The sequence below is a fragment of the Melozone crissalis genome, unplaced genomic scaffold (assembly GCF_028551555.1).
Source record: "Melozone crissalis strain CALT ecotype California unplaced genomic scaffold, PUWL_Pcris_2 ptg000164l_1, whole genome shotgun sequence".
NCBI lineage: Eukaryota > Metazoa > Chordata > Aves > Passeriformes > Passerellidae > Melozone > Melozone crissalis.
In genome coordinates, this window is record NW_026535934.1 from 154,349 (window position 1) to 170,596 (window position 16,248).

The following is a 16,248-nucleotide window of genomic DNA, read 5'->3' on the forward strand; positions in this document are numbered from 1 at the left end:
GTACCAAGCTTTATTATTATTACATGAAAGGCCTTTTCTAAAAGTACACAGAGTGGAAAAACCATAATATTTTCCATTTTTGAAAAAGTTTACAGTTCACACTAATACAATTGTTGAAATTTTTAATAATATTTTAATACTTTAATGTTAACTTATTTCATTGAATAACTTTAAAAATCCACTTCAACCAGTAACTGTGTCAAACAACAATTGTGCTATTAAAAAGCACATAAGCTGAAAATGCTGTATGAAGGCCAAGTAGCAATTTTTTATACATACAGCTTCAAAAATCTAATGATGTGTTTCCTAGTAAAGCAAACATGACAAATTCAAAACCTAGAAGACTAAGTGATTTTGGCCTCCGCTAAGCAAAATGAGCTTCTGAAATCTACTTTTGCAAAACATCAGTGCGCGAGGGCGTACACGGCCCTAAGTCCGGCTAGCTGAAGGGGTAAAGCGGCCGACGCCCCTGCGCATCTGAGGCCAGCCCCCCTTGGCGTCCTGGCCTCGGGCTGGGCTGGATTGCGGACTTGGGTTCGCGCTGGACGAGACGAGAGAGGAGGCGACCACTTGCTGGGGGTAAAACGTCGGTTTATTGAAGAGCCCACATGCAGCACAGGGCAAACCAACAGGTGGAAAAACCCACAGCAAAAATGGCCCCGAACACGGGGGGGAGACAGAGTTTTACAGGGAAGGGGTGGAGACGGGAGGGGAAGCCCAGCTAACCAATAGGGGAACATGTGGGGAGGTACATAAGAAAACTGACACAAGAACTTATCCAATAAGGAGGGGCCCTGGGACGCCAGCCAACTATGACCCCCAGAGAGAAGAATGTTCTCGAAAGCAGGGAGGAGTGGGGGGTGATTGACTGGGCCCAGGGAGGAGGAAAACTTTACTTATATGGTGGGATAAGGGAGGAGCAGTTATGTAACTTGAGAGACTGACAAATAAGGGGGACAGGGGTAACCGTGGTAACATAACTGCCAAAGACTCTGTGGCGGGAAAACTGGAGGGGGAAGAACCATCTTACAAAGAACAGGGAGAGAATAATACCTAAAATGGGGGAACAAAACAAGAAACTTAAAAACACACTACAACATCTCCCCGTTTCTTAATAAATAAAATAAAAAGAACGGGAAGTCCACAGAAACTTAAAATTCAGGATCTCGCGGCTGGTCCGGCCAGGCCTCGCTTTCTTCGAGCTGGAATCCGCCCGCCCCTGGGTGGTCGAAGGACGGTGCGGTCGCCCCTTCCTCATCTGTAGCTTCTTCGGCCTCCGAGGAGAGGTCTTCCAGCTCGATGGGCTTGTCCGACGGGACTGCGGCATGGTTGACAGATGCTGAGGTATCTCTGACCATTAGTCTCTGGACCAAACCGCGGATCAAAATAATGAAAACTAAAAGTACTAATTAACTCAGAACAACCTTGCAAACAGATTCTATTATGGAACCGGCCCACCCGCTGAGGCCCCAACCCTTGAAAATGTCCCCCAGCCAGTCAGAGGTTTCTTGCTTGACCTGATGGACAAGGTCTTGCAGCCTCTTGATGGAATGTCTGGCGTCCTCGGCTCGAGAGGATAGGTTCAGGCAGCAGAGGCCCTCAAACTCCTCACAGTGATGATGATGGAGCAGCAATAGAAAATCTATTGCTGCTCTGTTTTGGAGTGTCGCCTTCCTTGTTATTTCCTCGTCTGTGAGGAGGTCGTAGAGCGCGGCCGAAGTAAAATTTGCTTGTTTAGCCACCCAACACTCTAGACAGCCCAATTCACCTAGAGCCTTCGCCACCGATACCCAAGGCAACAAGATGGTAAAGGCGACGGATTTTGAGTGTGACCAATGAGTAATTTCATCATCACAATCCTCAATGAGATCCTTGAGATCTCTTTTAGGTCTAGCCAATTTAGATGTGATGTTTGTCTTCTTCCAATTGATAATTTGAGTGACGTTGGGGGTAAACAGTGTCAGCCGGCCAAAAGTGCACGGCCCTTCCGACCAGGCCAGAGGGGATGCCTGCCCACGCCCGGTCGCCACAATTAAAAACACGCCTCAGGGAAGGGAGTAAGGGGTCCGTCTGGTAGTGGTGGGGCCGAGGATCTTTAGGACAGCCTTACACCACTGCTTAGCTTGGTATTCTAACTTGGACTGTAGCACTACCTCACTACCCCTCTCGACGGGGGTGATTGTATAATCAAACTGAAAGCAAATTGATGCATTGGTCGAACCGAGGAAATGTAACTCTGTGGGCTCGGAGGGTGCAGGATCTAGCCTGCTCACTCCGTCTCTCCAGGCGTTGGAGGAATCACAACTGGGGAGGATAGTGAGGCTCTGGGCTAGGATAGCATTAAAGGCACTTTAGAAGGCAGGGAGAAACTCGCCTGGAGAGAAAGGGATCCCCACAAGGCGACATCGGGTCCTCTGCTGCGCCGGTGTCTAGGCATATACTGTCCTGTCCTAACGATTGAGCCAAGGCACGCCAGACGTTGACTTTCCGCTGGGGGATGACCCACGGCTCCGAAGGTGGCAAAAGGAGTCCGCAGGTCGTCATGATCGCCATTAGCAGGCTAGGGATGGGAGTCAGCGATGTTGAAACGGGGGCCATGGGGGAGATGTAACTGAAATGAGATAAGATAGTAAAAGTATGACGAATTCACAAAAATGGTTCTTCTCCAAACAACCAGTTTAAGTAAAACATACAGGGGGTAAGAGCTGGAGCAGGGGGTGAATGGGAGGAAACATGACATAGGAGGTCAAGGGGTGGAGGAGAAGCTGGAGGAGAGGGCTCTTCTGTAACTGGGGGAAGATCTGGAAAGAAAGACAAAGATTGATGGTGTGGTTTCCTCCGCCAACGCCAACAAGCTTGCCGGACTTGTGGTACTGCCTCCTTCTTAGTCCTCTGTTTCGGGACGAAGGGCCTGACCCACTTAGATGGAATCCACCTGGGGCCTGAGGGAGTGGACACGCAGGCATATCCCCTCCCCCAGGTCACCAGGTCAAAGGGGCCCTCCGTCCGCCAGGTCTCCGGATCTTTTACAAGAACCGGTGGCCTGGCTTTAGGCTGCAGCTGCTGGTGACTGCCAAAGTGCCGGACCACTGGAGGATTTTGGCTGTCAAAAGAGCAATTTAGAAAGTTAAGCGTGTACAATGCCCTTGACAGCCGGACGTGGGGGGTCTCCACCTTCATCGCCGGTTGTTGCCGGGATAAGATCTTCTTAAAGCTCTGGTGGGCCCTCTCCACCATGGCTTGGCCTGTTGGGGAATAGGGGATGCCAGTCATATGGACTACTCCCCATTGCTGCAGGAAGCTCTGCAGCTCCTTGGAGGTATACGCAGGGCCATTATCTGTTTTTAGGGCCCTAGGGATGCCCAAGACAGCGAATGCCTGAAGCAGATGCTTCTGCACATCCGCTGCCTTTTCACCTGTGTGGGCAGAAGCATAGATAGCCCCAGAGAAGGTATCAACTGAGACATGGACGTAACACAATCGACCAAAAGATGGGACATGCGTCACGTCCATCTGCCACACTTCGCAGCTCGCCAAACCTCGGGGATTGGCCCCTGAGGCCACAGTAGGCATCTGATCTTGTTGGCATTGGGGACATGTGGCCACTATCGCCTTGGCCTGATCCTGTGTCAGACTGAACTGCCGGACCAGGCCAGGCGCATTCTGATGGAAAAGTTGGTGACTGATCTTAGCCTGGCCGAACACGTCTGGGAGAGGGGCCTGCGTAACAGCAGCCGCGGCCAGAGAGTCGGCACAACGGTTGCCTTCCGCAATAAACCCGGGCAGAGCAGTATGTGATCTCACATGCATAACATAAAAAGGGTGCTCGCGGTGGGAGACTAGCTCGACGAGCCTGTTAAGCAACTCAAATAATCTTTTGCTGGTGACCTCTTGAAGAACCGCAGACTCAGCTTGAGACACTACACCTGCGACATATGCAGAATCTGTAACCAAATTAGAAGGCCCAGGGAACCTCTGGAATGCCCTGACGACTGCGTCCAACTCAGCAACTTGTGGAGAGCCCTCCACAACAACAACATCAGTCTCCCACTGCTGAGTCTGAGAATCTTTCCAAGTCATTACTGACTTGTGGGATGCTCCAGACGCGTCTGTGAAAACTGTCAAGGCATCCAGCAGCTTCCTGCTCTGAACCTTTTTCAGCGATAATTTAAACTCCGAATTGAATAATTTGTGGGCCGGCCGATCTACTGCGATGCGCCCGGTGTAGCTGTCGAGTGCAAACTGAAGATATTCATTAGTTTGCAGCAGTTCTTCAAAGGTCTTTAATTTGAGTTGTCCTGATTCTAATTTAATTGGGATATGTATGCATGCGAAATCACACCCCGCCAGCTCCCTGATCCTCGATCTTGCTTTGAGGATCAGTTCGGCTACCAACTCCTGTGGCCGTGTCATTCTTTTGGACCGATGGTGGCTGAGAAACACCCACTCTATAATTAAGAGGGGGTCACCCAGCCCCTGGTCCTTTACACTGGTGTCCCACTGGTGTATCACGCCATGGAGATGTGGCAATTTTCTCAGTATAATAAATTTGAAGGGCAGGCCCGGATGGTAACGGTGGGCCTGCCTGGCCAAAATAACTTTCTGTATCTTCTCCAAAGCCACCCCTGCCTCTGGGGTGAGAGCCCTAGGGGAACTCAGCCCCTCTCCCCCTTTCAACAAATTGAAAAGGGGGGCTAGGTCTTCAGTTGAAATGCCTAGCCAGGGTCTCACCCAATTTAAAGACCCACACAGCTGATGGACATCCGCTAGGGTCTGGACTTTTGTCCTAATAGCCAATTTCTGCGGAACAATGGTCCGCTTTGTGATTTCGAGGCCCAGGTATTTCCAAGGTGGCATCCGCTGAATTTTGTCCTGCTGGAGCTCGAACCCTGCAGCAACCAACGCATTGGTTGTCAGGTCAAGCGCATGGGCAAGCAGACTGTGGTCGGGTGCACACACGAGGATGTCGTCCATGTAATGGTGAATGATGACGGCATCCCCGAGGGCTGTACGTATGGGTGACAGCAGCAAAGCGACATACCATTGGCAGATCACAGGGCTGTTCTTTAGGCCTTGCGGAAGCATTCGCCAATGATAGCGCTTGGCTGGGGACTCACGATTGATGGATGGAACCGTGAACGCAAAGCGCGGGGCATCGTCTGGGTGCAGGGGAATCTGGAAAAAACCATCTTTTATATCTATAACTGCCAAATTCCAGTTTTGGGGGAGCATTGCTGGGGAAGGCATCCCTGGCTGAAGAGGACCCATGTCCATTATTTGTTCGTTAATTTGGCGGAGGTCGATCAGGAGCCGCCACTTGTCCTTATTAGGCTTCTTAATGACAAACACTGGGGAGTTCCAAGGTGACATTGTCTCCACCAGGTGGCCTTTCAGTAACTGCTCCTGAATGAGCTCATTGAGCGCTTTTAATTTTTGCTTGTTGAGTGGCCACTGCAAGACCTGTACTGGTTTATCTGACAGCCAATTCAGCTTCCAGGTCTGGCGCTCCTCAGTGGCCACTGCCCGAAAAACCTGGGGAGCCTTTGGGAGGTCAATTCTGGCTCCCCACTGGGCTAGTAGGTCCCTTCCCCAGAGAGGCTCGGTATAATCTAAAACGAACGGGCGTATAGAGGCCAATTGCCCATCGGGCCCCTTAATTTGCACAATGCTCTTAGATTGATTGGCCAATTGAAGGCCCCCAACACCTGAGATTGTGCCCGCAGCGCTTTGCAAGTCCCAATGTGACGGCCACTCCCGAGAGGGAATGATCGTCACATCCGCACCTGTGTCCAAAAGACCCCTCACGATCTTTCTGTCCCCTCCCAACGAGAGCTGACAAGTCAGGCGGGGCTTCTCCCTCCCCACCAGCTGTGCCCAGGCTACTGTCGGAGGCGATGTCTTCTCCACGGAGTTCTTCCAATTATCTTTATCTGGAACCGGAATAGCCTGGGCAATGATCTGTCCCTTAGGGAGGAAGAGTGGGGGTCGGACACAGTACAGCCCTACCGCGAAACGGTCCCGGTCGGTAGTTACTAGACCAGGGACGATGTGAATGTCTCGCGGTGTGTGCTTTGTGTCCCCGACGACTGTCCACCTGCAACGTCCAAGTTTCCTCCAGCGACCCGGGTGTTGCAGGTCGACAGACACCAGCTGGATGTCACTACTAGGGAGATAGAAGTCCCTAGTTAGCTGCAGCCTGTAGGGACAGAGGACATGGTGTCAAGCGCAGGTGTAGGCTGAATACCACAGGTATGTGTCAAGTCTGGTACTAAGTAAGACAAATCCGGCAGTGTGTACGGCAGCTCTCTGTCGTCTCCTCCCTCCCCGCTTGTTGTTAAGTGGCCTGCCGCATTTTTGTCTTCGCGCAGGGAGGGGCTGCGCTCCAGGCCTAGTTTTTTGTGCCCTTACTCTCCTCCTTTTCCCGCTTCCTTCTATACTCCAAATAATCTAATCGCATCTGGCATTGAGGCATCCAATGCCCTGTCTTGCCACAGAGGTGGCAGGGGTGGGTGGCTGTTGATCTTCTGCCGGACCCGGGTGTTGGGGGCCCGGCAACGGGGGCAGCTTCTATATCAAAGAAGTCCGGTTCGGGGTCCTCCGCAAAAGCCACTGAGGCTCTTTTAGGCCGCGATGGTAAGGATACCTGGCCTACCACGGCCTCTATCATGGCCTCCACCGTGGGCCGGGGACTTCGAGGGAGCCTCCTGATGGCCTTCCGACACTCTAGGTTGGCGTTGCTATACGCCATCCTCCAGAGCATCTTCTCCCTGTCGTCGTCCCCGGTCGCCTGCGCCTCCACGTATCTGTAGAGGCGCTCGATAAAAACCATGTAAGGCTCTTGCGGCCCCTGCCGGACTTCATCGTCCTCCCATTGGGAGGTCATCACCTCTAGCTTATAAAAGGCCCGCTCTGCTGCCTTAGCGGTCTCTACAAGCTGAGACGAGAACAAGGCCTTTGCTTGAGCTATCCCCTCTGCCCACTGTCCCTCGCCTAAAAGATATTCTTGGGAAATTGCCAAACCGGCCGCGTCATGAGACACTGAAGGATTCCCCCAAAGAATCGGGAGAACCTCCACTATCTCCCTCCTCCATTCCCCCACCCAGACCCTAAACTCCATGGGTCTTGTTAAACTAGAGAAAAGGGCCCTCAGGTCCGCCGGCACCAGATCTCCCTGTGCAAGGGCATTCCGGAGCATACCCCAGAAGTATTCAGACCCGCGGGAGTAGTCCTTCTGCGCCTTGCACAGTTTCTTAATCCGGGCCTGTGCTAAAGGCACCCACTGGGCCTGAGAGCTCCCCTCCCCGCTGAGGTGGTACGTAACCGGAGCGGCTTCCAATAAAGGCGCCTGCCCCGGCTTCCAGTCATCCATCCCCCCCCACCCCGAACACAAGGCGTGAGAACCGGAAGGGGGAGCGTGGGAACCGGAGTTGGAGGAGGTTGAGGCGGAGTCTGGCAATGGGGCAGGGCGAGGGAGTGGGCGCGGCACACCGCCCCTCTCCGCCCCCTGGGTGGAGTTCGGAGGCGGAGCAGAGTATGAAGGTGGAGCAGGGGAGGAGTAAACAGGGGGCTGAACTGGGGGAGGAACCTGGGGAGGAGCCGACGGAGGATCGGAGGGCGGAGAAATGGAAGGAGCAGAGGAAAGAGATGGGGGAGGGACAACCGAAAAAGAGGTTCGGTCCAGGGGAAGGAAAGGGTTAGCATTAGGGAGGAAAGGGTTAGGAGCAGAAGAAAGAGCCCTGGCGGGAGCGGCCGCGTGGCCGCCGCCATCTCGGGCACCAAGGGACCCCTTTTGAGGGTCGTCGCAAAACCGAACAACTTTGGGGTTTGGAACCGGGGACTTGGGGACCGGGTTGGAGGGTAAGGGAAGAGAAGGAGCCTGGCCAGGGCTCCTCGAAGGGGGAGGCCGAGCCGGTCGAGGGGGAGCAGGGGCAGGATGGACACCCTGCCTCTGGTCGGCCCTCAAAATCCCCCTCGAGGGCTCATGCCTACGGGACGAGGGAAAGGTTTGGGGGACAAGGGCAACTGAACGAGGAGAACGAGGGGACAAACCAGAAACCGCGGGACATTTCTTAGGCTCCACAGGCACGCCGAGTGTCGCATGAACTCTGCGCGCGCAATACGCCACGGTGGCTAGTTTTGTCTCCCCGGAATTTATGGCCTCTTCTAATTTTGCCACAACGGCTGCCCAAAACCGCGGCTCTTTTACGCGTTCCGGGGAGACCTCGGGAAACCTAGAAAATACCCACTTAACTAAACATTTTAACTCCTGCTTGCGGGCTTTCTGACCACCCCCAAGCAACAAACCCTTCACAACATAATAAACCTCCTTCTGGGATTTTCCCATTGCGCCTTTCTAGAGCAGAAACTGCTACCGCTAGAAAGGGGGAAAATCCTCTGATGACGCAACCGCACGCCCGGGAAACAACGAGAACTTAAACAATGAGCCGCCTGCCGCCGGCCCCTGCCCCCCCCACTGCCCCAAAGTCTGGGTAAACAGCCGGAGGGAAAAAGAGATTGGGTGATGGGTGCGGCCCCACGTCTGGGGAAATCCGGCACCCAAAGGGAAGAGAAAACAAAAACGGCGCGGGGACGAGGAAAAACCTCAAGGAGAGAAGGCGGGGGGGTAGGTCCCCAACGCAGGGCATATACCCCTAGGGAAAGTTAAAAAGGCAGAGGGGAAGCCGGAGAGTCCCCAGGACGGGGCCCGAACTCACCAATCCTGCTGCGGCGACAAAGAAAAAACCAGGCGAAGGTCACTCGTCTCGGGGAGTCGTCCTCTGAGGGTGCGAGGAGTCCCGACTCCCTTCCGCCGGGGAGCGCTGCTTCTAAAACGAAGCCTGCTACTACCCGGGGTAGTCTGGCGTCCAGAGGGTAAGTAAATCCCAACTCCGCAGGGTCCAGTCCGTGGTCAAAAGTCCACTTCGTCGGCCCCAACGTTGGACGGCAAACTGCGCGAGGGCGTACACGGCCCTAAGTCCGGCTAGCTGAAGGGGTAAAGCGGCCGACGCCCCTGCGCATCTGAGGCCAGCCCCCCTTGGCATCCTGGCCTCGGGCTGGGCTGGATTGCGGACTTGGGTTCGCGCTGGACGAGACGAGAGAGGAGGCGACCACTTGCTGGGGGTAAAACGTCGGTTTATTGAAGAGCCCACATGCAGCACAGGGCAAACCAACAGGTGGAAAAACCCACAGCAAAATGGCCCCGAACACGGGGGGAGACAGAGTTTTACAGGGAAGGGGTGGAGACGGGAGGGGAAGCCCAGCTAACCAATAGGGGAACATGTGGGGAGGTACATAAGAAAACTGACACAAGAACTTATCCAATAAACATAGAACAAAGGAGGGGCCCTGGGACGCCAGCCAACTATGACCCCCAGAGAGAAGAATGTTCTCGAAAGCAGGGAGGAGTGGGGGGTGATTGACTGGGCCCAGGGAGGAGGAAAACTTTACTTATATGGTGGGATAAGGGAGGAGCAGTTATGTAACTTGGGAGATTGACAAATAAGGGGGGCAGGGGTAACCGTGGTAACATAACTGCCAAAGACTCTGTGGCGGGAAAACTGGAGGGGGAAGAACCATCTTACAAAGAACAGGGAGAGAATAATACCTAAAATGGGGGAACAAAACAAGAAACTTAAAAACACACTACAACACATCAGAAGCAAAGAGCTTAGCAGGATTCAAAACAAGAGGGGACATTTCTGCAGATTATATTTGCAAAACTTCTGTAATATTGTAACAGCTTAAAAATTCTGAATATTTATCAAACAGCAGCTTTGGAGTAAATATAAACTATAGCTTTGGGATATGACTCAATCATTCATACATAATGGAAGTTTAGAAGCTTCTAAGGAAAGGAGCACAGGAATTATTCTTCCTAACAAAGTTCACTTTAAAATGTATGGATAACCACTTCAATTTTTTTTTTTTTTTTTAAAGAACAGAATCAGATAAAATTACTCTCATTTTTCTTTGCTACAAGATATGCTTCTGTGATATATAGGCAATAAACTCCAGACAAACAATATAACATTCCCTCCAGAAATAAAATACTCATAGCTTTTTCACTCTGTTGTTTCCAAACCAGGCAAATAATTATTACGGAGGAGTCAATAAGAAAAAAAAAAGAAAAAAAAGAAAAAAAAAAAGGCATGTTTTTCTTTCTCTACTAATAATCTCATTTTAGACTCTCTTGAAAACAGTTGCAATTTTTGTCTCCTTACAGAATTTCCCAAAATTATTTCAAGTTTTGGTGAGCCTGACCCGACAGGCAACTAAAAACTTCAATGTGAGTTGTGCTTACCTTTGCATGCCCTGAACAGTTGTTTAGAAACAGAAAAAGAGAAAACAAAGCAGAAAAAAGAGACAAAAGAAACCCCACCAGAACCCCATGAGCAAACTACCCACCCCAAAAATGGCAACAAATACATTTAAAATTATTTTAAAGCCTCTTTTCCTATGCATGTGAGGAGAATAGACTGGGATTTGCAAAGCCATGATACGATTTTATATGGTTCCTAAGAGATGAAAACTTTAAGTTCCTTTTAAATTTCTATCCACTACACTTTTTATTATACAAAAGTGTAGACAATTATAAGCTAAATTTAACTTGTTTCTCCCTTCCTACTTTAAGATCATTTTGCTTCCATTCCTGCTTTAAATTCTTTCCCTTAAAGTTAAAATAAAGTCAAATACTGTTAGAAGTTACAAATTTCAAAGCATCATGTCAATAAATGAAAGGGTTTGGTTAACAATGAACACTGAAGTTTTATCAAGAGACAATCAATCTCAAGATGGCGAGAAAAGGGAATTTAAACTACAATTTTTAATGAATACTGAATAGCATTAACACTTACTGGCACATTTTTATAGATAATTGCTTCAGGCCTGACTATATTGAAGCCACAATAAAAAAAATGAAACAGGCTGAGTATGATAAGTGGCTTCTGAGACAGAAATATTTATCCTTTTATACTAACAGAGGGGAAAAGACACAGAGAAGAATACTTGAGCCCACACCGAATATAGCAGCATCCTCCTCACACGTTCTACTAGACTACAAGTGTAAGGACTCCACAAGAACACACATCTCCACAATTGCTTTTCTTGAAAAAGAAAGGCCAGACAAAGCAGAAGCTCCAACTCACACTCTTATATGATGGTAGATGACACAGATGCTCCTGTTCCCACCATCTGCTGGTATTCTACATAGTGTTGCTCATTTTGGTTAGTCTTATCTCCTCCTCCAGACTGCATCAATCACTTGGTCTCTTTCTTTCACACCCACACTTTCAACTAGGCTTGAACAGCTCAACCACACCGGCAGTCAGGAAAATCAGAGGCACTTATCTCAATCTTTGTGCCACTGTTACTTCTGTTTCTTTTTCAAATCTTTATTTTGGTGAAGAGAAAACCCCACCATGGTGAATTCTTCCTAGGAGTTTGTCCAGGGAGGTGAATTCTATAATATGATACAACAACAAGGGCTATTACTTGTATTATGCCTTTGGAGAGAATAATGCAGAAGTAGTAAAAGTGGTTCAAGTAATCCTCTAACATTTAAAAGGCACTTACCCATGAGGCAAATGAAAATATGGGAAGTGCATGAACTGTGAGACTCAGTATAATCTATTTTTATTGCTTACTGCAAAAACCTTGCCCATAAGTATTCTCAAACAAGATGAGGCCATAAATGCCTAAACACAGTACTAAATGAATAAAATAAACTATTATAACAATTCATAGGAATTTTATAACCCATCATCACCATGCATAAGGATGTATCAGTCCAGTGACTTTATTAAAATCAAGATTCCAGCCTCCCACATGCTGTTCTATTGGCATATAAACATCACAGGGAAGCAACAGATGGGGTAAATAAAAAAAGGAAAAGAAGCTTGGTACTGCAGAACAAACAGCCACAACAGGTTGTTTTGGGATGTGACACAACAGGAAGGAATTGCCTCAAAGCGCACAGGATGGCTTTGGAATGCAGCACTGGGTCCCAGCATCACTCTTACACATGAGACCAGCTGCCCATCTATGTGTTAAGTAACTTGCATGAGGAAGGAGGCAATATCTTCTACATCATCCATTATCGCTGGAAGAAGAAGGAGGCACTGTCTTCAGGGTAGCCCTGGGTTACTTAAAAAGATGTTTCCCCAAATTTTATCAGCACAGCTTACAAGGGTTCAAGGACAGGCTCCATTTTAATCACTGCAATGGCAAATTGGACATTCAAAGGCTTTTGGGACACCTGTGTTCTCTATTCTCCTTTTTCTCCAGGCCATACACATTGTTATGATTCTCAGATATCTCTCTGGGTTATGAGGCCAAACGTTAGGGTTTCAAACAAACATTACTTTGGAATCCTTTTCTTATGCCAACTAATTTAGATTAGCTAAAGGAATGTCCATTTTATCCTCATTGCTCCTTTATTCACTATAAACTTGTCATTTTTCATGGCATAATGTTTGTCTATGTTATTAACTCTACCCAGACACATAGCCAAACACAGCACAATGTTGCTCAGCCCCCTGTCATTTTCTGATCCTTTATAAAATGCTAATGTTCCAGAATATTTAAATTGTTAATCAAACGGTGGTGCTAACAGGTTTAAAGCCATGACTGCACTTTAGCACAGTTCATTGCTCAGAACTTATGAGGTCACTGGAGTCCTATTGAGCAATCAATTCTGTTCAGTTACAGCTGTAAATTCTTAGCAGCTATAAAAGTGCCCATTTCATACTACAAATAAATATATTTTAGCTCCTCGTCTGCATGATTCAAAGTCAGAAAAATATAATTTATATTGCTGCCTCTTCCTTACCTTCTCATGTCCTCCTTTATGTGCAGATTTATTAGTTCTTTAGGAACGTGGAAGGAGAGGGTGGTCTCAGCCATCTGCTCCCGGATCCGCATCCACTTGTTGTCAGAAGTAGGGAATCTATACAACTTACAAACAGGGTTTCTCAACACTGCAAAGAGCAAAAATAATATCATTGCTTTCATGTGCTTATATGAGTCCAAACATTTATGACAATAACCTGCATAATTATTATATTATTTCCCCCTAGCTTACAAAATTAATTTTAGTATCATTAAAATTCCACTAAAAACATTTAATATCTATTTCATTTTTATACCAGCATGTGGAGGGCAAAGTATTACTAGTACATCAATAAATCACATTTTACCAGCAGAGTAGCTAACTTTTGAATTTAGGTCTTCAAAGTAGTGAGAATGTCAATCAGACTCTCTTTTCTTGCATTTCAGCTGGAGTTAGGAAAACCAGAGAGCACAAATGAACAATGAACTCAGTACAGCCACCACCACAGCTTGCCAGCACCACTCACAATTCCAATAAATTGCACAGGACTCAGGGTTCAGCTGCATCTTCCCCTGGACATGCACACACAAATCATTAATGCAAATTGGAGGTGTGCTTCTGCATTAAAGGAAACTTGAACATATTAGAGTTACCTGGAACTTTGATGGGGTCAAGACACTGCCACTACATAGAAATAAATATAACAGCCCTGTCGATATGTTACACACACAGTTTTCAGATCACTATTGCAATGTGACATAAGAACATCACTTGACTTGGAATGAGTGACAGCTACTAACAGTGACAGCTACTAACAGACATTTCACAGACACCATTAATGTTTATGTAGTCTGATTTATAGAGAATTAAAAATAAAAGGTACCCAAACTGCCTTGTCTATCTAAGCAATCAGGATTTTTAACAAATATCCTTTAGGAAAGGCCTAAAAGAAGACCAGAGATTTAAATACACTGATAATAAACCCACTGCTTGCAACCCGAAGAAAGGAGCAATGTTTAAGTGGTCGCACTGCTCTATATTCCCATCACTCCACTGAGATGTCTTTCATCAGCAATCTTGGATGAAAAACTGTTGTTGGATTATGCCCTTTTCTGATCCAGAGATGGAGCAACCGAGTCTTAAAAAACTTTTATTCTATTTTCAATCTCTTGGGAAGGGTGAGACAATACAGATGTTATAATTTACGCCTTTACAATCAGAAGCCAACTATTTCTTAATTACAGTACATTATAAGCACTTCTTGCCATTTTATTGTCATTTTATGAGCCTTTTTAGAGTAATTTTGCCTTTAGTTCTTAGTGATTTTACTTTCAAAAACTAAATTTTCACTCAGTATTGTGAAATAAGCGAAAGAGATGCTTAATTTCTCTGACATATTAAAAAGAGCAATTTTTCTTTACTATCAATACCCAAAATATCTCAATGTTCAAACCTCAGGAAACTAAGGGCTAATTCAAGGGCTAATTCAAGTCTGGCCTTAAACAGAAAACTGCCAAACCAGATGATAATTTTGAGTTGGTACTGTTTTTTCTGTTGTGCCCCCCGATCAGCATATTACCTGGACATTTTAAATGATGATGCCCCTGACACAAAAGATTCTTTATTTTACCTTTTTATATCTACTTCCTAAGGAGTTTATCAAGGGATTTTTTCCAAGAGCAGCCCTTAAATTCACACTCAGAATCGACTACACTGAAAAATGCACATTAATCTGTGAGAACCTAATGCAAATATGTATCTGAAAAATCTCTTTCCTCCCATCTCCCCAATGTTGCCACCATCACAAAGTAAAACAAAGCCCAGAAAACCCATCACAACTGCACCAAGGGACAAAGAACACTAAAAATATGGATTCAAAGTTGTGACTTTTATTGTGGCTAGAATTATTAAACTCCTCTCCAGGTACTGGCTTCATCTTCAGGTCTTTGATTCAGGTCTGAATTTTCAGATGGGGATAATCTCAAGTGTGTTGTAAGTTTTTTAAATGGTCAAATCCATGGGTTTAAGAAGAAAATTTCATTTACAAAGTCAAAAAAAGCCTGGGCATTTTTCCCAAATAATCCCAATATGCAGTATTGCTAAAGCTTAAGATTTAAGGCCAATAAAAGCTGCATAAGTACTTGATGTTTTTTCCTTATAAACAGAACTACTGAAGGCATGCAACTCCATAAAAATCTCAGAAGTATCTTCCCCTCCAACTGCAACAATAATTAATTTCTACCTGTAACAAGTTGTCTAGAACCAAATTCTAGAGGGCATGTACAATAAGAAGGGTGAGACTAGAATTGGTTTTCATAAAAAGTAGTGATTAAAATGAGTGGAAGTTTCATAAAGATAATCCTTGCTGTACTCAGACAGTGATCATGAGAGGCATTGAAGAAAACCCAAAATCCACATGAACTGCAGTGGTTAAAAAAGAGAAAACTCTGTTTTAAAAGCTTTTCTCCACAGCATCAAGCCTGAAAGCCAATGCCATATATTTACCCATGAATATTTTTGGACATTGTCATTTTTAATATGAAGAACCTCTGTGCTTTTTATTCCATGCAATATCCTTCACATTGCTTCCCCTGAAAGTACAATAAAAATAATAAAAGATTGAATACTCTGGTTTTATTTTCATTCCCTATTGAACACAGATCAAAGCATATCTTTGCCATATATTAATTTGCTAACAGTGTTCCTATTTATATCTTTCTTTGTAGCATAGGAATATGATGTGTATTACCTCAGGAATAATAATTAAAGCTTTCCTAATTTTGCTTAATTTCAATTACTTTTCTTATCTTTCTTTTTTAATTTAGAATGCAATTTGTTTACATGTAAACAACTGGCAAACTCTCCAGCATTATAAATAAGTAACTGAATTTTGAGACGTAAATTCAGTCTCTGGAGGTATAGAAGCAATAGTGATAAGGCTCTGAAACACACTGCTTATTCCCACTCGCTCAACAAGCATCTCATAACTCACTGGAGGGCTGAGAGTTCCCTATCCTAGGATTTAAATTTCACAAGAATGCCAGCATGCTTCTATGCCTACAAGCTTAAGGATTCACAGAGGCAGCTTTTTTTTTCAGTTTCATCATTTTGAAGGCCTGATAAACAACAAGAAAATACCAGAAAGCTTTACAGCAGCATACACGTGAACTAAATATGAATGTATATGGAAAACATACTGTTCTGGGGGCAGTTCTGTATGAGCACAGCATGTCAGCAGGAAAGTGGAGGTGATGCTGCACGAGAAGAGAAAGTCACAAATACAGGAAACAGACTGAAGACTAATTATTTATCTGAGAAAAACTTCCTGTGAGTGCAAACTCTTCCCAATAGCCTGCATGCTGTCATTTCTTGCATATGCACCTCTTTCCCCTCAATTCTTTAAAAAAAGCCTGACAACCCAA

At 46.4% G+C, this 16,248-nt stretch overlaps 1 protein-coding gene across 1 annotated transcript in view; it reads right to left on the reverse strand.

Moving 5' to 3' along the window:
* Window positions 1–16,248, reverse strand: part of LOC128948881 (inositol polyphosphate 4-phosphatase type II-like) — a 128,684-nt gene that overhangs the window by 69,047 nt on the left and 43,389 nt on the right. The window contains exon 7 of the mRNA XM_054293642.1: window positions 12,827–12,974. Within this exon, the coding sequence (XP_054149617.1) occupies window positions 12,827–12,974 (148 nt within the window). The remainder of the gene's footprint in view (window positions 1–12,826; window positions 12,975–16,248) is intronic.